At 55.5% G+C, this 22,848-nt stretch overlaps 1 protein-coding gene across 4 annotated transcripts in view; it reads right to left on the bottom strand.

Annotated features, from left to right (window-relative positions):
• CARMIL1 (capping protein regulator and myosin 1 linker 1) overlaps positions 1 to 22,848 on the bottom strand; it is a 213,781-nt gene that overhangs the window by 118,961 nt on the left and 71,972 nt on the right. For all 4 annotated transcript variants that reach the window (XM_066352268.1, XM_066352272.1, XM_066352270.1 and 1 more), the window contains exons 3-8: positions 20,726 to 20,776; positions 19,222 to 19,281; positions 10,111 to 10,232; positions 6,381 to 6,478; positions 6,002 to 6,072; positions 4,898 to 4,971 (exon numbers count right to left, since the gene is read on the bottom strand). In XM_066352268.1, coding sequence (XP_066208365.1) covers positions 4,898 to 4,971; positions 6,002 to 6,072; positions 6,381 to 6,478; positions 10,111 to 10,232; positions 19,222 to 19,281; positions 20,726 to 20,776 — 476 coding nt within the window. The remainder of the gene's footprint in view (positions 1 to 4,897; positions 4,972 to 6,001; positions 6,073 to 6,380; positions 6,479 to 10,110; positions 10,233 to 19,221; positions 19,282 to 20,725; positions 20,777 to 22,848) is intronic.

The following is a 22,848-nucleotide window of genomic DNA, read 5'->3' as shown; positions in this document are numbered from 1 at the left end:
TGTCTCCCGATGTGCGACTTGAATAACACATTAGGCTCTGAATAAAAGCTACGCACACACAAATGAAGCGGGAGAAAAACGTAACTATGTAGTAAGTGTTACTACTGTCTTGACATTCCTAGAATCATCAGCCTGTTGCCCACCGGGTCCCTCTGACCCAGGCTGGGGCCCACGATCTCACAGAACTCCTTGCAGACACTGCTGAACAGAAACAGAGCGAATGCAGTTGCACCAGACCACACTTCTCCCTTTTAAAGGAGGGCAGCCTGACCTGTGGTGGCGCAGTGGATAAAGCGTCGACCTGGAACGCTGAGGTAGCCGGTCTGAAACTCTGCTCTTGCCTGGACAAGGCACATATGGGAGTTGATGCTTCCTGCTCCTCCCCCTTCTCTCTCTGTCTGCCTCTCTCTCACGCTCCCTCCGCTCTAAAATGAATAAATAAATAGATAATGTTTAAAGGAGGGCAGGGATGAAGAAGGGAGCTTCGAGTGGAAAGCACTTTCCCACCGGCGGCGCCGGGAAGACAATCTGGACAAGCACTCACCACACTCAAACTGTTTTCCTGAAGGCATCCGGCTGCAGAATGTCATCTGGATGAGTCAGAAATATAACAACACAGGAACACGAGTCTGAAGGGAAGGGCCTGCAGTCTGAGCTCCCACGAGCCAAGTGTAAGCTCAGCGGTGCGTGTCTTTGGGTCTTTCAGAGGCTGGATGAGATGAGCTCCCCTTCAAAATCCTCCAGGAGCAAGAGATACTGACGTATTTAAAGCTATACATTCTCTTCTGCTGGGCAGGAACTGCACCTCGCTTTGCCACTCTAGTGACAGTGTAACAACACTGCAGACACATCAGTTCACAGACCAATGAGGATGTATAAAAACAAAGCCCTGGGCCCAGCCCTTTGGCTCAGTGGTAGAGCATCAGCCCTGGCATTTGGACATGTGGATGCCCTAAGTTCAATTCCCGGTCAGGGCACACAGGAAACACACCCATCTGCTTCTCTACTCCCCCTCTGGCTTCTCTCTCTCTCTCTCTCTCCTCTCCTTCTGCAGCCAAGGCTCCATCGGAGCAAGTTGGCCCCAGGAGCTGAGGATGACTCCATGGCCTCTGCCTCAGGTGCTAGGAGAACTCAGTTGCCAAGCAACAAGGCAAGGGTCTCAGGTGGGCAGAGCATCGGGCCCCTAGTAGGCTTGGCGGGTGGATCCCGGTCCGGGAGCATCGGGAGTCTGTCTCTGCCTCCTCCCTCTAAAATAAAAAAAATAAAAATAAGATAATGCCCTTTTTCCAAGCTAGGCCACCTTTTGGTCCATGGATACCCAACCCAGAACAAATTTTAAGAATATACTTCAATAAGATTTTGGAAGCTATAAACAATAATGAAGTGGGTATTTCCCAAGTATTTCCTGATGGCTCTTCCTTCTCCGGAGACCAACAGGATGGAGCACTCACGGCCTCCGTGGCCCGCAGACAGCAACAGGGATCCAGACGCCACCCTCGGTTCGGACAGAGCGAGTGGGTTCATCAATCATAGCACTTAAGCTGCTTAAACACCCACCTCGAAAACCGTGGGCAGCCCCGTGGGGTGTTACGGAGGGGACGCAGCATATAAAAGCTACACTATTTACCATCTGTCCCCTCAGGAAAGGGGGTGGGGGGTCATAAACGGTCAAGGGGGTCAAACACACGGTGACAGAAGGAGATTCGACCTTGGGTGGTGAGCACATGATGCAATCGACAGAGGACGTATCCTAGAACTGGACACACGAAACCTATATAATCTTATCAATTAACGTCACCCCAATAAACTTAAAGAAATAAAATGTTTTAAAAATCCTCAACAAAAAGTTTCCCAGCTCCTGATCCAGAGCGTCAGTAATGAAAGGAAGTCTCCCCGGCACCCTGAGAAGCAAGCAGAGTAGGCGAGTATGGCTGCCCATGCGCACGCCATGGGGACGCACGACCCTGCGCACACATGAGCGACGCAAGACCCCGTGCACATCAGGGGGACGCACGACCCTGCGCACACATGAGCGACGCAAGACCCCGTGCACGTCAGGGGGACGCACGACCCTGCGCACACATGAGCGACGCAAGACCCCGTGCACGTCAGGGGGACGCATGACTCCGTGCACGTCAGGGGGACGCATGACTCCGCGCACGCAGGGGGGACGCACGACCCCGTGCACGTCAGAGGGACGCATGACTCCGTGCACGTCAGGGGGACGCATGACCCCGCGCACGCAGGGGGGACGCACGACCCCGTGCACGTCAGAGGGACGCATGACCCCGTGCACGTCAAGGGGACGCATGACTCCGTGCACGTCAGGGGGACGCATGACCCCGTGCACACAGGATGGACCACGATCCCAACCATGCAGGGGGGTACGCACGACCCCGCACACACAGGGGGTCACACAGGACACCACGCACACATGAAGGACGCACGACACCGTGAGGGATGTCCCACCCCGTGCATGTTGTAGGGACACACGACCCCATGAACGCAGGAGGGCACACACGACCCTGCACACGCAGGGAGCACGCACGACTACACACACACACACACACACACACACACACACACACACGGCGGGGGCAGACTGATGAACTGAACTTTGTCCAGCGAGGGAATTGAGTCCGCCTGTGGGGAAGCCCGGGAAGTGCTGGCGGGCTGCTCCGTGTGGAGCGTCTTCTCCGCGGTTCAAGTTGCTGTACTGAGCAGCTTCTCCGGATATACTTCCCCTTTCCCACGGGGGTCATCGCCCAAGTCAGCGCCGTGGACAGGCCGGAAGGCCAGACGGGGAAACACCGCAAGCTGCCCTGTGTGGTCCTCACTGCTCTATGGACCCCTGGGGGCCCCCGAGACTCATTCAGGGGGTTCGCAAGTTCAAGACTGTTCTTGTAATGATCCTGAGACAAACTCGGCCTTTCCACCGTGGTGACCCTTGCACGGCCAGCACCCGGGCCACCAACCAAGGCGGGAGCACCAGGCTCAGCCGGGGGTCACCGCTCCCCTCACCACCCTTCTCAGCCACACCGCAGGCTCGTTAAACAGACGCCAACGTCATTTAACAATGTCCTTGATGAAGAAGCAGAAAGTACTCCTTGTATTAAATCTCGGCCCCGGGAGTAGATAGATGCCCGTTAACTAATCTGTTACAGAAGGGGACATTCGCACGTAACCCTTCCTCTGTGTTCCGACACCAAGGGGTCTTGGGACCCAAACCACGGAGACGAGATGCAACAGGCTCACCTTGTCTTCTTCACTGTTTTTACTGGAAAATTCAAACTAAGACATTTTCCCCTTTGTTTCTCTGTTCACTTTTCCACGAGCTCAACCCAGAAACCTCTCGCCTACAGGTGGTTATGAAGCTCTCTGGTGTGTAAGGAGAAGCCCAGATAAGAGCATGGGAAACCTGCCTGCTCCCCAAGGAGTTAAATCTGGGCTCAAGATACATCCACAGGCCCGGGCCTGTTGGCTCAGCAGTAGGGTGTCACCCCAGCGTGTGGAAGTCCCAGGTTCAATTCCCCTCCAGGGCACACAGGAGAAACGCCCATCTGCTTCTCCACCCCTCCCCCTCTCCTTCCTCTCTGTCTCTCTCTTCCCCTCCTGCAGCCAAGGCTCCACTAGAGCAAAGTTGGCCCGGGCACTGAGGATGGCTCTGTGGCCTCTGCCTCAGGCACTAGAATGGCTCTGGTTGCAACAGAGCAACGCCCCAGATGGGCAGAGCATCGCCCCCTGGTGGGCATGCCAGGTGGATCCCAGTCAGGTGCATGTGGGAGTCTGTCTGCCGCCCTCAGCTTCTCACTTGGGAAAAATACAAAAAATATATATATATATGTCCACAAGCACAGACCTGGCTGGGTCCCTCACCTTCTGTGAGCCCAGCACACAGACCAGAGCAGGACCCACATGGGAGCCCCACTATGACTTTGGGTTTCCTGCCAGGGGGCTAGGAAATTTACGTGACATGGTATTCGGGAGCAAGACACTGGTGGTAAGAAGAGGCACAATGCTCTGTGCAATCTCGCCCGCCCAAGCACAGGCAGAGACAGACGCACCCCCCCCCCAACTTCTCTCTCCATTCCAAACAGAGAGAAAAGGTCCTGGGCTGCGTTACTGTGGAGTGGGGGCTGATAGTGCCTACCTGCAGCTTATCTGGGGTGGGGAAGGCTGGACCAGGCCAGGTTCAACCACAGCAAAAGAATTTGGGGGGCTGGGGGCAGGTTAAATAACCATGGTCAGTCTGCCCGTGCAGATGGGGCACAGAGGGGAGCTTCTCTCTGGGGCCTGGTCACACTTTGCCACAGCTCTAAATTTATTAAACTCAAGATCACAAAACCCAAACGTCTCTCATAGAACTTGTCTCGGGTGTCATGGTTTTATTCTCACTCTCATCAGACAGACTGCAGGCTCCTGATCTCCACAGCCCTGAGATTCCCTGTCCATAAGGAAACGACAAACCAAGTCCTTTGTCAGGATTTCAGCGAAAAATTTCCTCTTAGGAAAAAAAAACAAAAAACTGTTCCAAGTGGCAATTATTTATAAGAGAAGTATGTTTTACGTACGGGCTAGGTTCAACAGACTTTGTGAGCCGGTCTAGGAACCGAAGAATTCTATTGTTTCCACAGTTCAAGTCAGCACATTTTCTAACTGTCAACTCTGGATTCGAGGCACACAGGGGTGCCCCCGGGGCCAAAGCGTTCTTAGCGACAAACGCATTTGAAACTGTTCATCGGAAGGCAAAATCTAGAGACAGATGCTCAGATCCTCCTGATTCCTCTTATAAAAGGATTCTCCGGAGAGTGCTGGGGAGGGGGGCGTCCCTCCCGGTCAGCAGAAAAGCCCAGCTCTAAGAGCCGACCCGTAGAGGGGCAAAGGACAGGGCTCTTACCTGTGGTCAAGGTGACTAAAGTCCTGCAAATTCAGTTCCCGCGTGTCCTGTGTCAGGTAAATCGTATCCACATCCTGTTGGAAACAGAACACAGTCGCGTCAACAGTCCCACGTCGACGCCACGGAGAGAATCAGACAGGGACCCAGGCTCTGAGCGAGGAAGACTCTTGAGCCAGAAGGAATGGGGGGGGGGGGGGGAGAAAGAAGCCAGACAAAAACCGTAGTCTGTGAGTGTGTGCCTAAGTACGTGTGCGCTGTACTGTCTGCGTGTCCGTGTGAATGGGTGAAGGTGTGAGTGTGAGTGTGTGTGAATGGGTAAAGGTGTGTGTGTGCGTGAGTGTGTGTGTAAGTGTGAGTGTGTGTGCGTGTGTGCGAGTGTTGTGTGAGTGTGTGTGCGTGTGTGTGCGTGAGTGTGAGTGTGTGTAAGTGTGAGTGCGTGTGTGCGAGTGTTGTGTGAGTGTGTGTGCGTGTGTGTGCGTGAGTGTGAGTGTGTGTGAGTGTGTGAATGGGTGAAGGTGTGAGCGTGAGTGTGTGAATGGGTGAAGGTGTGAGTGTGTGTGAGTGTGTGTGTGCGAGTGCGTGCGAGTGTTGTGTGTGCGAGTGTACACGCGTGTGAGTATGTGTGTGTGTGTGAATGGGTGAAGGTGTGAGTGTGTGCATGTGTGAGTGCGTGAGTGTGCGTGTGTGCGAGTGTTGTGTGTGTGTGTGCGTGTGAGTGTTGTGTGAGTATGTGTGTGAGTGTGTGTGCGTGTGTCAGCGTGTGTGCGTGCGTGAGTGTGTGTGAGTGTGTGTGAATGGGTGAAGGTGTGAGTGTGTGTGTGCGAGTGTTGTGTGTGTGTGAGTGTGAGTGTTGTGTCAGTGTGTGTGCGTGTGTCAGCGTGTGTGTGTGCGTGTGTGTGTGCGTGTGTGTGAGTGTGTGTGAATGGGTGAAGGTGTGAGTGTGTGCGTGTGTCAGCGTGTGTGTGCGTGTGTGAATGGGTGAAGGTGTGAGTGTGTGCGTGTGTCAGCGTGTGTGTGTGTGTGTGTGTGTGAATGGGTGAAGGTGTGAGTGTGTGTGTGTGTTCGAGAGCGTGAATATCGACCCGTACACACCGAGACACTTACCCACTGTACTTCTTCCCTGTACGGGAATCCCAGCCAGTCACAAACGTAGGCGTACATCTGAGAGAACCCACCTGCAACACAGAGAAACGGGCACCCGGTTTTTAAGTTAAAATGTAAGAGCTCCCACCCGACCCGATGTCGGCCGGTCGGCTGATCCCTTTCTCCGTCTGGGAAAATCAGGACTGTCCGTGCTCTGCCGTGGGCACAGCAGCAGGATGTGGCAGGGCTTAAATATAGGACTCTGTCCACCCGTCTGGCCCGGGCTAATTGCACCTTACAGCTGACTGCACCTGGACAGCAGCCCACCAGGAATAGACTCCGCTTCCTGGCCGGGCATCCGCGCAACCACTCGTATTCTGGTTCTAAAACGTGTGCTCACCACAGGGGCCCTGCTCGGGCACCGGCTGGCTGTCCCACAGGGCCTGCAGGCTGGCCAGGCGCTCCGAAGGCTCCAGGGACACCCTCCTCATGATCTTCCTGTAAGATCGACAGCAACAACGGACGTCAGAAATCATGCGTGTAGAAATCTATTTTGTGGTGGGACTTTTTGTAAAATAAAACAAAACAAAAAACCAAAAAGGGTGGACAAAGGGGGTAACATGGGGACGGAAAAAAATTAAAGAAGGCTGTTGCTTCCGTTTCGGTCAAGCAGTGCGTCACACACGTGCCGTGATGACAGCTGAGTCTCACGCAGCCGGCCGCCCCGCGCAGACCGCAGCTGCACAGAGGTGACGGCGCTGGCCCTCTGGCCTTGACGGTCCCACCTGACTCAGAGAGCCGTCCTCGGGGGCAAGGACCAGCGAACGAGGCGACCCCCTCGTGGCTCTCCACGCACACACCTCAGGCCTGGGTGTTGACCTGACGAAAATCTGCACATCCTTCTAATCCACTTAAATCAGTGAATCTGTCTCAAGTTCACTTCTGGTGCTTGTCCGTGTCATGTGGCCCCTGTGCCCAGAACAGTCCCTGCCTCGGCGATGCCCCCCTCATCTCGGCGATGCCCCCCTCATCTCGGCGATGCCCCCCTCCGCCTTCCACAGCGAGGGGGCCCCTGCCATGGCCTGTGTGTACCCCTCCGCCTTCCACAGCGAGGGGGCCCCTGCCATGGCCTGTGTGTACCCCTCCGCCTTCCACAGCGAGGGGGCCCCTGCCATGGCCTGTGTGTACCCCTCCGCCTTCCACAGCGAGGGGGCCCCTGCCATGGCCTGTGTGTACCCCTCCGCCTTCCACAGCGAGGGGGCTGCCACGGCCTGTGTGTCACGTGTCACATCGAGTCCCACATGCACTTTTCTTCGAGAGAGCCTCGCTTTTCATTCTTCACTTGGCGTGTGACTTCACGGAGGGATCCGCAAGCCCGGTTTTCCTACCGCAGCTAAGAAACGCCGTCCTTCCACACGGACGCTAAGAGTCGGCCGCCATCAGGCGTGTCACATGGGAAAGAACAGAGGCACGCAAGAAGGAAGTCACGGGAGAAGGTTACTATTCTGTCACCTCAAGAGGATATCATCCCATTTAACAAAAAGGGGGAAAAAAACCCTAACTACAGAAATGCAATCAACTCACATATAAATGTATACTAATCACAATCATCCGCATCAAAGAAAACCCCCCTCAAAGGTCACCGTTTCCCTTTCTGACCACTGGGCTTTTGCGCTGATGCCGCTGGGGACAGACCACGCAGCGTCCGCCGTGAAGCTCGGAGCGGTTTCCAAGTGGTTTCCAATTCACGCAGCCTCACAAAAGTGCATTCACAGTATTATCCCCATTTTACAGGTGGGGAGACTGAGGCCTTGAGAAGGGAGATGGTTGCCGAGAGCCTCCCCCCGAAGGCTCCACCCCTCTGGCAGCCCCCAGCTTGACCTCGAGGCTCCAGAAGTCCCTGAAGCGGGGCTGCATCTCCCCGAGTGTAACTACCACCTGCTTCTAAAGGTCAGAAGCCCTCCCCGGCTCCCACGTGCCCCTGCAGTGGAACCTCAGCCTTGTCTCCAGTCCCACCTGCTGGCTCCCAGCTCCCGCGGGCTGGGCTGCTGCTGGCCCCCGACGTGGCTGCAGCTGCACCTGCTCTCGCTCTGCAATTCCAGCCACACTGCCGTGGCCACCCAGCCTCAGAGCCATCCCCAGACCCACCCCAACCAAGCCCTCCTCTCAGCAACAGAGGAAAACAGACATTTTCTTGACATCTTGTGTTAAGTGTGACTTCCTCTTTCTAACCTCTTTCTAATGTTGCACTCACTCATCCCTATGGTCTTTGTGGGATCTTCTTACACTCTCTTGAGACTTATGAACTCTCAGAGGGCGGGAAACACGTATGCACCCACGTGTGACTGAGGCCGTTCCGGAGTGCACATTTTCTAGATGAATGCGAACTTGCCTGCAGGACGTCGTGTAAAACACTCAGCTTGCTGTTGGAGAGCGGCCCGGCTATCAGAGAAGCTCCAGGCTGGCACACAGGACAGCGCCCGCTCAGGCTACAGATAGCGCCCCCCCTCCTCTGGCTTCTCCTCACTGCCATCGACCCAGAGGCCGGTCCCCGGCGGGGGGCGAACAGGACACGTCGGCAAAGCAACGCCAGCAGGGATGTCATGTCTAAATTTAATTGACATGTTCTTCTGTCACCTTCAAATTTTTCCTACAGTATCTTCGAAATAAACTTTCCTTAATATCATGAGCGGGGCGACGTCATCACGAGAGGGCAGGAGGCAGGAAGAGGTGAACGTCCATCCCGATGTGTACGGGGAGGGTGACGAGGAGACACCTCCCCGCGCACGTCATTCTCACCCGGAGTCGTCCTGGTTCTCCTGCCTGCCCCCTCTTGGCTCGGCAGCTACTTCTAGATACTATCTGTGCATATTTGATGCTGATCAGGATGTCGTTCTCACAATCCCATTTGGGTGGAGCCAGAAGTTCAGATCCGTGCAGGGAACAGAACCGAGCTGAGACCGTTCGAGGCCGGCGGGCGGAGCTGAGAGCCGTCCTGGCTGTGCCGTCCGCCCGGTTTCCTGGCCGCTGCTCAGCGGACAGACTCCTGCTGGCCGATCCCCGTCGGAAGTGCTCTGAGCAAGGGCGGAGATGGGGGCTGGGGACCCCCGCAATGGATTCACATCTTTGACGGGACCAGTGAGTCAAACAGAGGCTCAAGGTTCCAGCTAGGGTTCCACGTCCTCCCGTGTACTGCGAGAGGGACAGAGGACACGACGGGGATGTGGTCTGTCCTGCGTGCTCCGCTGGACTTCTCAGAGGGGCCTGTTCCCCGTACTGGCAGGGGTGACTCCAGGCCCACGGTGCATGCAGAAGAAAGGACACGGTGACCCCCTCCCCCCGCCCCTCCCCGAGTCTCCCTAGACCCAGAACCAACACAAATGCATCCATCCATTTCCCGGGACAGAACCGTGCGATGCAACCTGAGGAAAACACGTCACAGAGTACCAGGATTTAAGGGGACAGCCGAGCCGTGTGCACAGGGCAGAAAACCAAATGAAAGTCAAGCATACCTGAGCTGTTTAAATTCTTATGTTAGTTGTCTTGTTGTTTTTTAGGTGTCCTCTTACGGATCAGAAAAGAAAGCACAGGGAAAGAGAGCTCTGTCCCCGTCACAGAGCAGGGGACGCCCGTGCGTCACGCACTCGGCCCCCCAGTCGCGGTGGAAAGCAGGGTGAGCCCCAGAGGAAGAGGGCCGCGCCCAGGAAACCTCAGCCGTGGACGCGCGGGCCGCCCCCCTGCCCACCGCCCCGGACTCACGTGGGAGACAGGCCGGGGAACCTCAGCCGTGGACGCGCGGGCCGCCCCCCTGCCCACCGCCCTGGACTCACGTGGGAGACAGGCCGGGGAACCTCAGCCGTGGACGCGCGGCCCGCCCCCCTGCCCACCGCCCTGGACTCACGTGGGAGACAGGCCGGGAAACCTCAGCCGTGGACGCGCGGCCCGCCCCCCTGCCCACCGCCCTGGACTCACGTGGGAGACAGGCCGGGGAACCTCAGCCGTGGACGCGCGGCCCGCCCCCCTGCCCACCGCCCCGGACTCACGTGGGAGACAGGCCGGGGAACCTCAGACGCGGACGCGCGGGCCCCGGTGGAGGAGGCCTGCCCCCCTGCCCACCGCCCTGGACTCACGTGGGAGACAGGCCGGGGAACGTCCGTCGTAGGCAGGTGCCCACGTGGGCCAGCACTTCGCTCACGTCCTCGGGCGACGCCGTCCTCAGGGACAGGGCGTACTTCTCGGTTTCCAGAACCATCTGCAAGAGCCGGGAGGGGGGGGGGGTCAGGAGGGACACTGCTTAATCAGGACCCGATTCCTCACATTTTTCATCGTAAGTGACGGGGACCACACTCACGCTGGTGCCCACTCGGCGTCTCCAGCATTTTCTGAAGCCCTTTCTTAGAACAGCACTGGTGGACTGTTGGCGTCCAGGGTGGACAGGTGGTCAGAAACGCCCCCAAACTGCAGCAAGTATCACTAAGGACCCCGCTGCAGACTCGAGGTGCCCCCTCTGCGCCCCCCTGATGGAGGCTGAAGCTCTACATTCGCACACACGTCTTCTCCCTCCACCCAGATTCCGGCTGGAGCTGGCGCCTCGCAAAGCCCCACTGCCCCGCCTGATAGGAAACCCCCTCCCTGAGGACCTTACGCAGTGTGACAGACACCTTTCTCCTTTTTAAAACTCGCTTTAAAGACAAGAAACCTTATGAGGTGTTGAAATGAAATGTGAAAACCTTTATTGGCCTGATAATGAAAGAGCCATCAAATGCTTCTAAAACTCTGTCCTTCTCTAAGAAGAGGGGGAGGGGGGGATGCTTGGAAAGAAAGGATGATGTTAAAAGGTAGTAACCGCTGGAGACGTCCAAAATGATACCTACACGGCCGAGACCGAGGTCACAGAGCTAGTCCCCCCATCAAGGACAAACCCACCTGAACAAAGCACCAGGTCACAGAAGGAGCAAGGGTTTGATTACAGACACATGTTACACAGAAAGGGTCCGCTTGAATCACTTAAAAAAACAGATAGGCCCTGGCCGTTTGGCTCAGCGGTAGAGCGTCGGCCTGGCGTGCAGGAGTCCCAGGTTCGATTCCCGGCCAGGGCACACAGGAGAAGCGCCCATCTGCTTCTCCACCCCTCCCCCTCTCCTTCCTCTCTGTCTCTCTCTTCCCCTCCCGCAGCCGAGGCTCCATTGGAGCAAAGATGGTCCGGGCGCTGGGGATGGCTCCTTGGCCTCTGCCCCAGGCGCTAGAGTGGCTCTGGTCGTGGCAGAGTGACGCCCCGGAGGGGCAGAGCATCGCCCCCTGGTGGGCAGAGTGTCGCCCCTGGTGGGCGTGCCGGATGGATCCCGGTCGGGCGCATGCGGGAGTCTGTCTGACTGTCTCTCCCCGTTTCCAGCTTCAGAGGGATACAAAAAAAAAACAAAACAACCAGATGACCAAGGATCTCAGAAACAGTCGTATCAAATGATTCCCTTTGGAGTACGGCTGCCTCACACTCTCCTCACACGGACACTTCTAGCTGTTACTGCATTTCTACAAAACCAACCTAACAGGCCACTAACCAAGCGCATGAACTAACCAGTTTTTAGATCTGCTTTCGGTTGTCCTAAAATTAGCCACGTTAAGAATCATCGCAACCCGTCTTTCGAAGTCTTTACGCCGAAAGGACACATAAGCGATTTACTTGTCCAAACGATGAGACCAGAGAGAGAGACTCAAGTGGCTTGAACCCCGAGAACAGAGCCTTCCCACAAGCACCCCCAGAGAATGCGTTCACCGGGGCGGAGCGCACACCGCCTCGGCGCTAGTTCCTTGGCTCGCTGTATAAAAACCAGATCTTTAATCCTAATCGACAGCATCCTCGCCACGAAACTGATGGCGCAGGAGCTGTTCACTGACCTGAAGGTGCTTCCTGAGGGGCTCCCGCAATGAGGGGTCGTGAGGGGGCCCAGAGCCGCTTTGTGGTGTTTGGCTCCGACGTCTCATAAGCACCGACCTGTGCATGTTTTAAAAAGCTGACACTGGCCCTGGCCGGTTGGCTCAGCGGTAGAGCGTCGGCCTGGTGTGCGGGGGACCCAGGTTCGATTCCCGGCCAGGGCACATAGGAGAAGCGCCCATTTGCTTCTACACCCCCCCCCCTCCTTCCTCTCTGTCTCTCTCTTCCCCTCCCGCGGCCAAGGCTCCATTGGAGCAAAGATGACCCGGGTGCTGGGGATGGCTCCTTGGCCTCTGCCCCAGGCGCTAGAGTGGCTCTGGTCACAACAGAGCGACACCCCGGAGGGGCAGAGCATTGCCCCCTGGTGGGCAGAGCGTCGCCCCTGGTGGGCGTGCCCAGTGGATCCCAGTCGGGCGCATGCGGGAGTCTGTCTGACTGTCTCTCCCCGTTTCCAGCTTCAGAAAAATACAAAAAAAGGAAAAAAAAAAAAAAAAAAGCTGACACTTGCGGGAGGTGGGGGACAGTCACGGTGTCTGAGTCCCCGCCCAGCCCCCGGCCTCCCCACCTCGAGAAACGACGTTCACCACAGGCTCTTCCTTCCCCACACGCAGGGCCTCCGCTCAGTTTACAGGTCGGGGGACAGTCGCCCGTGAGTCGCCTCCTCTGATGCCACTTCATCCTGACGCCTAATCGTGTTTAACTGCACAGGACGGCGCCGAGGGACGGGGGAGAAATCGAGGTGACAAGTAGGAGGGGACAGGAGGTCGTCCGGGCCAACCCCACGTAAAAACCCCGCAGGGCGAGCGGGACCACCTCCGTGTGACACGGGTGAGACAGTCACCGCTAGTCACCCCGTCGGGAGGACGAGCTCCCTCTCTGGCACCTGCTTTCCCTGCAGCTGGTTTGGCTGCAGGAAGACAGGACGTTTAGAAGACCTTTAGCTTAGACATCCCTGACCTCCAACACACGGTGAAAATAATAGTCAGCAAGACGCTCCAACGTGAGATTCAAATTCCCAACTCCCACCGCCTTCTTTTTAAGGAAGAACAGCCTGACCAAACTTGAAGAGAAGCATTTTTTTAAAAACTAAAACCCCAGCTAACCGATCTGGGTTCTTCTCTCCTCTAACACAAATGGCCATGGATGGTTGACCACAGTCATTCTGCGACAACGAAAACAATTAACCTTATTCTTGAAGAGGAAAGCACAGCAGATGTTTCAGTTGTCCCAGAAACGGTCCAGAAATCCTGTCACTCTAAGACGATGTCCCCGCCGGCCTCAGTCTGCTGACCACGGACGCCACAGCACCCGCCCCCCCCCCCCGGAAGGGGTCCCGGCAGTGAGGCCCGGAGCACGGGGACAGGGGTCGCCCCCACGTGCGCACAGGAACGAGGAGGCAGCCGCCACACCTCCCTGACTCAACACGTCCGCTCTCACTCGTACAACCAAGATCGTGTGTCCCACCCGTCTGTCTCGTCGGAATGTATGCACTGCAGCTCAGCTACGATAGAAACAGCAATGGTCACGGCAACAACTCCCAGAGAACAGGAGAGAAGAATGTCGTCGTCAAGGCTACCTCGTGAGCGCCACGGGCAAGACGCTGTCGCTTCCTGAGACTGCGTGGGGACCTCGGGTCGGAGGTGACACGGGCTGCTGCTCATGCCCAGGCTCTGGAACAAGACCAAGTGATGCACTTCATAAAAACACTGGTGTCCCCTCCACCCAGACACACTGAGCCCTACTGTCATGGTGTGTGTGTGTGTGTGTGTGTGTGGTGTGTGTGTGTGTGTGTGTGTGTGTGTGTGTGTGGAGGGTGATGACAGGGAGAGGGAATCTGAATCAGTATTTTTTTTTTTAAAAGCACCCTGGCAACGCTGAAACATCAGCTTTTAAACATGACTAAGTGCCTGATATGGCCGGTGTCTGAACTGTCTCACCAGAATGTCACCTCCACGGTCACACCATGGGACCACGTGACCCTGAGGTCACGCTACAGAGCTATTCGTCTGGCGCCTACAGTGGTGGGAGGGCTGCCCACACTGGGGTGAGCCGCTGTGTCCCCAGCTCCCGTGAACGTCACACGTGAAGAAGGGGCGGGACTATTATCGGGAGCTAAGACCAGTTCCGGCAACCACGTGGGAAAGTTAGTCTTGCTGTCCAACATCCTTCCTCATGAGCGGACTGTATATATTTTGATGATAACCTTGGAATTCACATATCAATAGTACCCTTCTGTCCCCATCCCAACCCCCAAACCACAAACCACAAACATGAGCATCTCTGATTTAAGACCAGCAGGAAAGTCCTGGTTATGCCCGTCATTCATGAGCGAGGTAACCCTATTCACGACTAACGTTGTTCTTCCAAACTCATTTCCAGAGAACGATGAGCTCACGGGATAAAGTATGGCTCTAAGGAACTACGGGAAAAGTTCCAAGGATTTGTATGTAATTTCCATCAACATAAAGTGACCATTTTCACAATTTCTTTGAGGAATGTTACCAATAAACTACACACACAAACACACATTTTCTTTGTAGTTCTGAAAACTAAAGCTAAAACCAAATAGAAAAAAGGGGAAACCATCGAGATCAGAGCAAGAATCAATAGAGAAAAATCAATGAAACCAAAAAGAAAATTCTTTGAGAATAATAAAATTGATAATTCTCTAACCAGACTAATGTAGAAAAAAAAAAGGAGAGAAGAACCAGATTATCAATGTCAGGAATAATATCCTACAGATATGTGAAGGGTAACAATTGGATACGATAACCAACTATGTATCAATCAATTTCACAACTGAGATAAAAAGAACAAATTTCTTACACTCCCTCAAGAAGAAACCCCATGAATGTGTGTCTATATTTTAAAAAGTAGAATTCATAGCTAAAAACCTTCCCAAAGAGAAAAGTCTAGGCCCAGATGACTTCACTGGTAAATTCAAGCAAACGTTTAAAGAATTAATACCAATGCCAAATAAATGTTTCTAAAATCATTGAAGAAGAAGGACGACTTTTTCTACGTACCTTGTGACCCCATGATTAATATAGAAAGCAGACGAAAACATTTTAAAAATGGAAAACTACGGTCAGTCACTCTAACATGGGTGCAAAGCTTCTTCCCAAAATTTTAACAAATGGCCTGACCAGGCGGTGGCGCAGTAGATAGAGCGTCGGACTGGGATGCAGAGGGCCCAGGTTTGAGACCCCGAGGTCACGAGATTGAGCGCGGGCTCATCTGGTTTGAACAAAGCTCACCAGCTTGGACCCAAGGTCACTGGCTTGAGCAAGGGGTTACTCGGTCTGCTGTAGCCCCACGGTCAAGGCACATATGAGAAAGCAATCAATGAACAACTAAGGTGTTGCAGCAAAAAACTGATGATTGATGCTTCTCATCTCTCTCCGTTTCTGTCTGTCTGTCCCTGTCTATTCCTCTCTCTGAAAAAAAATTTTTTTTCACAAATGGAGCCCCACAATATATAAAAAGGGTCACACGACGTGACCGAATAGAGTTAATCCCAGAGGGAAAGGGTCAATTTAATAGTTGAAAATCGATCAAGTGAAGTCACCCTATTAACAAACTTTCTAAAAACACACACAAGAATCTCAAAAGACAGAAAAAAACATTTGATAAAATCCAACACTAATTCCTGATTTTAAAAAAAACAGGCGCTGGCTGGTTGGCTCAGTGGTAGAGCGTCAGCCTGGTGTGCAGAAGTCCCGGGTTCGATTCCCAGTCAGGGCACACAGGAGAGGCACCCATCTGCTTCTCCACCCCTCCCCCTCTCCTTCCTCTCTATCTCTCTCTTCCCCTCCCGCAGCCAAGGCTCCATTGGAGCAAAGTTGGCCTGGGCGCTGAGGATGGCTCCATGGCCTCTGCCTCAGGTGCTAGAATGGCTCTGGTTGCAATGGAGCAACTGCCCCAGATGGGCAGAGCATCACCCCCTGGTGGGCGTGCCAGGTGGATCCCGGTCAAGCACATGCAGGAGTCTGTCTGACTGCCTCCCCGTTTCCAGCTTCAGAAAAATAAAATAAAATAAAAAAATTTTTAAAAACCCAACTCTCAGCCAAGTAGGAATAGAAGAGAACTTCCCGAACCAGAGAGAAAGCGGCTACGAAACCCCTGCAGCTACCACTGCACCTGACCGAGAAAAAAACTAATACTTTGTCTCGAAGACGAGGAGTGAAACGGGATGTCTGCTCTCACCCCCTCTCCTCAGCCCTGTCTCAGAGCACCAGCCACACGGCCTGAGATGTGAGGTCACCCTGTGGACCAGCCGATACGCTAGCCTGTCGCTGTGTCATGACCGTTGACAGGAGACGGGAGACTCTGGGGTCAGGGTCCAAGCACACTGTCACTGATGGCGCACAAAGGGTACCATGTTTGCACGGATTGCTCCTGTTCCCCCCCCAACCCCGAGTCCCGCAGGGGGACCCGGAGGGCTCAGACAGATGCCCGCACGCACAGTGGACGGCTGACAGGAAAAGGAACCCTGAGGCTTGAGCAACGTCCGGTCTCCGTGGTGAGCAGTCAACATGCCTGCTCGCTGTCCAGAGGAAACACTCCGTCGTCCCCTCCCCCGCCCCCCCCCCAGGCCGCTCACAGCACAGGTAACCCTGGGAAGCAGCCCAGGAAAAGCGCGGTCAGAGCAAGAATCCGCATCCAGCAAGGCGCGGGGGAGCCCAAGAGTCCCCGAGGGGCCCACGAGGAATGTCTCCCCACAGCAGACGGGCATCGGTGAAAAACGGAGAAGTAAAAGCCCTTACGAACGAGAGACACGGCGTCCGGGCAGAAGACGAAGCCCTTTGCGGAGAAGCCGCCGGGCCGTCAGCGGAGCGTGGAGGGGAGACAGGAGCAGGAGCACCGAGGAAAACCCACTGCATCTCCACGCACCGGCAAGAAGCCACCGGAAACTGAACCTTAAAAACAACACCAACTAGAAGAGCAGCAAAAACTTAAGATACTGAGGAACAAACCGAACAGAAGAGGTACCAGACCTGTCCGCTGCGCCCTACCGCAAAACACCACCGAGGGAAACAGAAGCCCAGATAAACGGAGACGGGGACCGGTTCCCTGGGTCAGAGACACCGTATGGCAAAGACGCCGTCTCTCCCCGCAGTGACTCACAGATTCAGAATTCTGACGGCCTGTCAGAGGACCTAGCGTCATTGAAACAACTTTGCAGAGGAAGAGCCGCTTGAAGGACTGATGCTGTCTGACGTCAAGTCCTCCTGCAACACTACAGTAACCAAGGCAGTGTCACGGGGACAGAAAGACAGACCAACACCAACAGGACAGCATTCAGCGTCCAGAAACAGACCGGCATCTGTGGGAACAAGGGATCTCCACAACCAAAGTGACAGCCCGTTCAGCGGGGAGACAGCTGCCTCTCACACACACGGGAGAGAGCACGTGGGCGGATACACCACACACCCCCCAAGAAGGAAGGAACGGAGCACGTGGGTGGATACACCACACACCCCCCAAGAAGGAAGGAACGGAGCACATGGGCGGACACACCACACACCCTCCAAGAAGGAAGGAACGGAGCACATGGGCGGACACACCACACACCCTCCAAGAAGGAAGGAACGGAGCACATGGGCGGACACACCACACACCCTCCAAGAAGGAAGGAACAGAGCACGTGGGCGGACACACCACACACCCTCCAAGAAGGAAGGAACAGAGCATGGGTCCACCTGCACGTTGCTGGCTTCGTACACAAAAATTACGTCCAAATGGGTCGTGGACTTAGCTGTGCAACCTGAAACCACAAAACTTGGAGAAGACAGAAAGCCTTCCGTGGACTGGGGTCAAGCAAAGGTTTGTGCAATCCGACCTCAAGAGAACCCAATCCATGGGAGGAGATACGGATATACGAGACTCACCAGAATTTAAGACTCCTGCACTTTGAGAGGCGCTGTAAGGAAAAGGACAGGAGACAGACAGGAAATGTGAGTGACTCATCTCTCAGACAAGCCCAGACATTCGGAGTAGACAAAGAACCCTCAAACCTCGAAGAAAACGAGCAACTCAACGTAAAAAGCGGGAAGAGGCGTGAAGTGGCTCTCGACCCAAGAGGCCACCGAGGGCAGAGAAGCGACACAAAGATGCCCAGCCCCCCCCTCACCGAGGGCAGACAAGTGATACAAAGATGCCCAGCCCCCCCCTCGCCGAGGGAAACACAGGCGTGACAGGAAGCAGGCACGCTCACCAGAAGGGGCCGCGTCACCCTGGGGCAGGCACACCAGGCTCGGGGACGGGGTGAGGGACGGGGACCCGCTGGCTGCTGGCAGCAATGTCAAACCACACAACCGCCCGGGACAACAGCGGGGCGGCCGCGGACGGCGTCACGCGTGCGTCACTGCCTGATCCAGCCGCCCCACGCCTGGACGCTTACCCGCAGGGAGTGAGAGCCTGCGTCCCTCCCGCCGGAGACCGGGCCGGGTGAACGTTGGCGGCAGCTTTCCTGGCCATCGCCCAGACCTGGGCCACGCCCGAGTGTCCCTCGTCCAGGGAACAGGCAGGGGGCGGGGGGGGGGGGGCGGTGAGAGAGCCACAGCAAGACGCTATGCGCAACAGACAGACGTGCAGCAAGGTCCCCGGACCTCACAGCGATGACGCTGACGACAGAAGGCATGAAGATGCAGTGTACGTGCTGTAGGGCCCCGGCCACAGAAAGTTCTAGAAAAAGGAATACTCGTCTGCATGAGCCGAGAGCAGGGGCCGGCAGCTGAGAGGGGGCAGGAGGGACGGCTGACAGGTGTCCGAGGAAATCTGGGAGGAGGGGTGTGTTCGGCACCCTGACCGCGGCCGTTTCCTGGGGGTACGTGGAAAACTTACCAGATCCTGCGCTTGGATTGTCTGCGAGTTACTCGTGGCTGAGCTATTTTTAAAAGTCTCCGTTTCATGAATACCAAAAATGTCACCTGTATTCCCAGAAAGCCCTTGCCTAGTACTACATATCACAGCTGTGAGATTTTATTCCTACAACTAAAATTGTACGAAATCTCTAAGCAAGCGCACCCTCACGTTGACATCACTCACAGAGAGAGCTGATCAGCTCTTTCCCAATGGTTATGGAGAAGGTCGTCCTTATCAGAACCAGCTCCGACCCGTCTCGGAGAACGGGACGTCATGCAGAACCTTCCACGGTCCCTAATCCGGCTTTTCAGCATGCTCTCAAGAAATCACTCAACGGTGAAGCCACACAGAGGACGTTTCACGTTTTTTTCAGAGACTCAGGGGGAGGGGAGGTGATGAGCTTGCGCCTAGAGGACAACAGGTCTCCGTGGCTGACCCTCACCTGGGTGGGCTTGCTGCAGGTGACGCCGTGAATGTCCAAGTAGCTGAAGGTGAGCTCGAGCTGCAGTCGAGGGGGGGGAGGGAGACAAAGACCTGTGATCAGGGTCAGAGAACATAATTCAAGGTAAAAAAAATACCACCACCAGAAATGCTACCAGCTTCCGACGGGAGGCTGCTGTGACAGCGCCGTTCCCTCACTGAGATAGTGACCGTTTCTCAGAGAAGAGTGGACGTGCGTCCCCAACGGGAAGGGGTGTGTTTGACTTTTTAAAATGCATCCTGGGCAAACCCAGGGGAAAGTCTATGTGCTTCTGTCCTGGAATTTTATTCATTTAGAAATGAATGTCTGAAGTGAGCCATCTAAATATACTTTCTCTTATCTCCAAATGTTCCTGCAGGAAGTCCCAGCAGGGTGATGACGGCTGAGTCCGTTTTTCCTTCTTTCTAATCCCTGTCCTGTGTGAGTTACATTCAGATCAATTACTCGAGTCCTCATCCATTCCCCCATCTTCTGTAAGAACTGGTATTTTAAATGGGTTTAGAGAAATACAACATTCAGGAATTTTAAACCACGCCTAAATGGAACACACAGCTATAAAATAAAATAAGTAGAAGTCTCCCCTCTCTCCGCATGGACAAAGTGGTTTCCCTTTTTCTTTAGAAATAGGGCTTCCTTCCCCTCTTCTCCTGTGCCCAGCATCCATTTCCCTCAAAATCCGTCCAGTCCCGCACCCTCTGCCTGGACAGTGGCCACTAATCTCCCTCCCGGTTCTGCATCCATTCAACCTCCCGCAGACGACAGGGGCGGAGCCGGCTCGGTTTCTGCTGCCCTCACCGTCCACCCAGGGACACAGCGGGGCTGAGGTGGCCGCGTGCTGGCCAGGCACCTCTCAGAGCCCCACACCCGGCCCTGGGAAGCATTCCGCTGCTGGATGGAAGGACCCAGGAACCCGGTCCCCGCAGAGGGCGTGACGGGACCCCACGGGCACGGGGACCCAGCTCAGAGCCTTCCCCAGTCTCTGGGACGTTACCCGAAGGGGGAGCAGGGTGGCATGTCCCACGTCACAGGTTGATTTAGTGCTCCCGGGGGGCAGGGGGTGATGAACACGGCACACAGGAGCCAAAACCACGACTACATAACTGAGGGATGAGGTGGGAGCTGTGCATGTGTGTGTGTGCGTGTGCATGTGTTGGAGTATTGTGTGCATGTGTGTGTGCGTGTGCATGTGTGTGGTGAATACCTCCATGTGTATGTGTGTGAAGAATGTACGCATGTGCATGTATTTTAGAGTATTATGTAAATGTGTGTGTGCACATGTGTGCATGGTACAGGTTATGTGTACATACGTGTGTTAGAGTGTGTGTGTGTTTTGTGTGTGTGCATGCATGTGGGTATTTGAATGTGTGTGCATGCTTGGAGTATGGTATGCATGTATGTGTCCATGTATGCATGCATGTGTGGTGCACGTGTGCGTGTGCTGGAAGGAAGAACTCGCCGCACCTACCTTGGTGGGGACTCGTGCTGAGAGGAGGAAGGCACGGCAGGATGTGAGCACCTAAAAGACAGAAGCAGCGGGGTCAGCACCAGAACACGGGCCTGCTGGGCTCTGCGACCCACCTCCTCATTCCCGTCCCTCTGGACCGCCCCCCAGCTCCGCCTCCCCTGCCTAGCGCTCTGTGCTCGTCACGTGACAGCCTGTGAGCCATTTACGCCAACTGCAAAACCGACACCCGTCACACAAGAGGTGCTGCCTCCTGTAGGCAATGCAGTCACGGGGACATGTGAGCAAATCGTGAAATAAAACTGACGGCACCTGCGGACACGGTCACAGTGTGAGCACATCGGTCGTGACGTGATCCCGAGGTCCCCTGTGTGATCTGATGACTGAGTCTTAAACACAAATCTCAAAACAGGCATCCACACAACGGGCCCTAGCAGCAAACGGCGGCCCAGACGCGGCGGCCTCCCGGCCTCCCAGCCTCCCACGTGGGTCTCATGAGGAGCAGCGTTGTCCCTGGAGCCAAGGCCCCGCGGCCCCACGGGGCGTCTGACGGCGCATCAGCGGGTCAGGAAGAGGAAAAACCCCAGGCTGTTCCCACGGGCTCGGCCGGTGAGAAAAGAGCAAGTTCCAACCACGTGCAGACGCGTGACGCTCTAGCAGTCACGTCCGCTCTCAGCCGCGGCCCATGTCCCTGCCCCCATTCTGTAAAACTATTTCAAAGGCACAGGAACCACACAGTGTCCTTCGGAAGCTGGACCAGGGCCAAAATAATTGGCTTGAAAGGAGACTCATCCCTGAGGGGCCCAGGCCGTGACGGGCCGAGTGTGTGGTCAGCTGGGGTCCCCTGAGGCACAGAGGCTGTCTGTGAGTTTGGAAGGGGGTGGGGTGGAAAGGTGACACCCTCCACTGCACCCTTCCAGAGACTGCGTCCACCGTGCGCACCACACAGCAGCGTTTGGAGACTACAAATGCCGCCGTTCCAGGAGCTGTGCCTCTCCGTTGGCATCACGTCAGCCCGTGGGGAACAGGGGCTGCGTTTACCGGGGATCCCAAAGCACCCCGTCTCCTGGCTCCCCTGCCTGGCTCCAGGGCAGCCCTAGGACCGTGGCCGTGGAGGCCTGACAGCACGTGTGCGCATGCACGCGCGCGCACACACGTGTACGTACAATGGCACGTGTATGCACACACTCGTTCACATGCACGCATGTACCTGTAGGCGTGTGTGTGCGCTGTCATGTGTGTGCATGCATGCACACACTGACGCACATGCACACATGTACGTGTAGGCTCGCACGTGCACATACACTACCACATGTGTGTGCAGACACACATGTAGTGTAGGCATACACATGTACATGCAGTCATACGTGTGTGCACACACTGATGCTTGCACGCATGTATGCATCGGCACGCACATGTGCATGCACTGTCACACGTGTGTGCACACATGTACGTGTAGGCGCCCACTCACACTGCTCTAGCAGGTCAGGGGAACACCGCACAGGAAAACCCCCAGCTCCCCCCTGTCTTTCCAGGACAGCCCCACTTCCGCGTGGAGAATCCTGCGTCTCGGAAACCGGGACTCCTGGCCGCGCAGCCTGCGTGCATCAGGGAATCACGAAGACGCAGTCTAGCCCCGGCTCCGCTCCTTTCTGGCTGTTCCCCCCCACGGTGACCTCCACGCCCCGGAGCTCCCCTGTGACACAGGCTCCTCCTCCGCGGGACCAACGCCAGTGTTTCGGGTTAAGATATAAACGGGAGGGAGCCGGGGCTGGGCTCCCAGAGGTCTTTGCCAAACGCCGCCTCCCAACAAGGACGGAGCGATAACGGGCGTGACGCATCTCTACGTGCAGATCCCCAAAGTGAGATGAGTTGTCACACCTACTGGGTCTTTTTTTTTTCCCTAATAGATTTTGTCAAGAGAACAAAACACACAGAACCCACACAGATTCTGAGACATCTCCTAGGCAGAAATTTTGAGTTCGACATTTTGACCTTGAAGAAGAACATTCTTGCAAAGTTAAAAAGTGGGAGGGAGGGGGTGCTGTCTCGCAGAGAAAATGTGTTCGGAAAGGAGCCTTCACCTCACAGGGAGCGGGGACACCCCTGCCCCCCAGCTCCTGGGG

This window comes from Saccopteryx leptura, chromosome 11, assembly GCF_036850995.1.
Source record: "Saccopteryx leptura isolate mSacLep1 chromosome 11, mSacLep1_pri_phased_curated, whole genome shotgun sequence".
NCBI lineage: Eukaryota > Metazoa > Chordata > Mammalia > Chiroptera > Emballonuridae > Saccopteryx > Saccopteryx leptura.
This window is presented reverse-complemented; position numbering and strand designations above follow the sequence as displayed.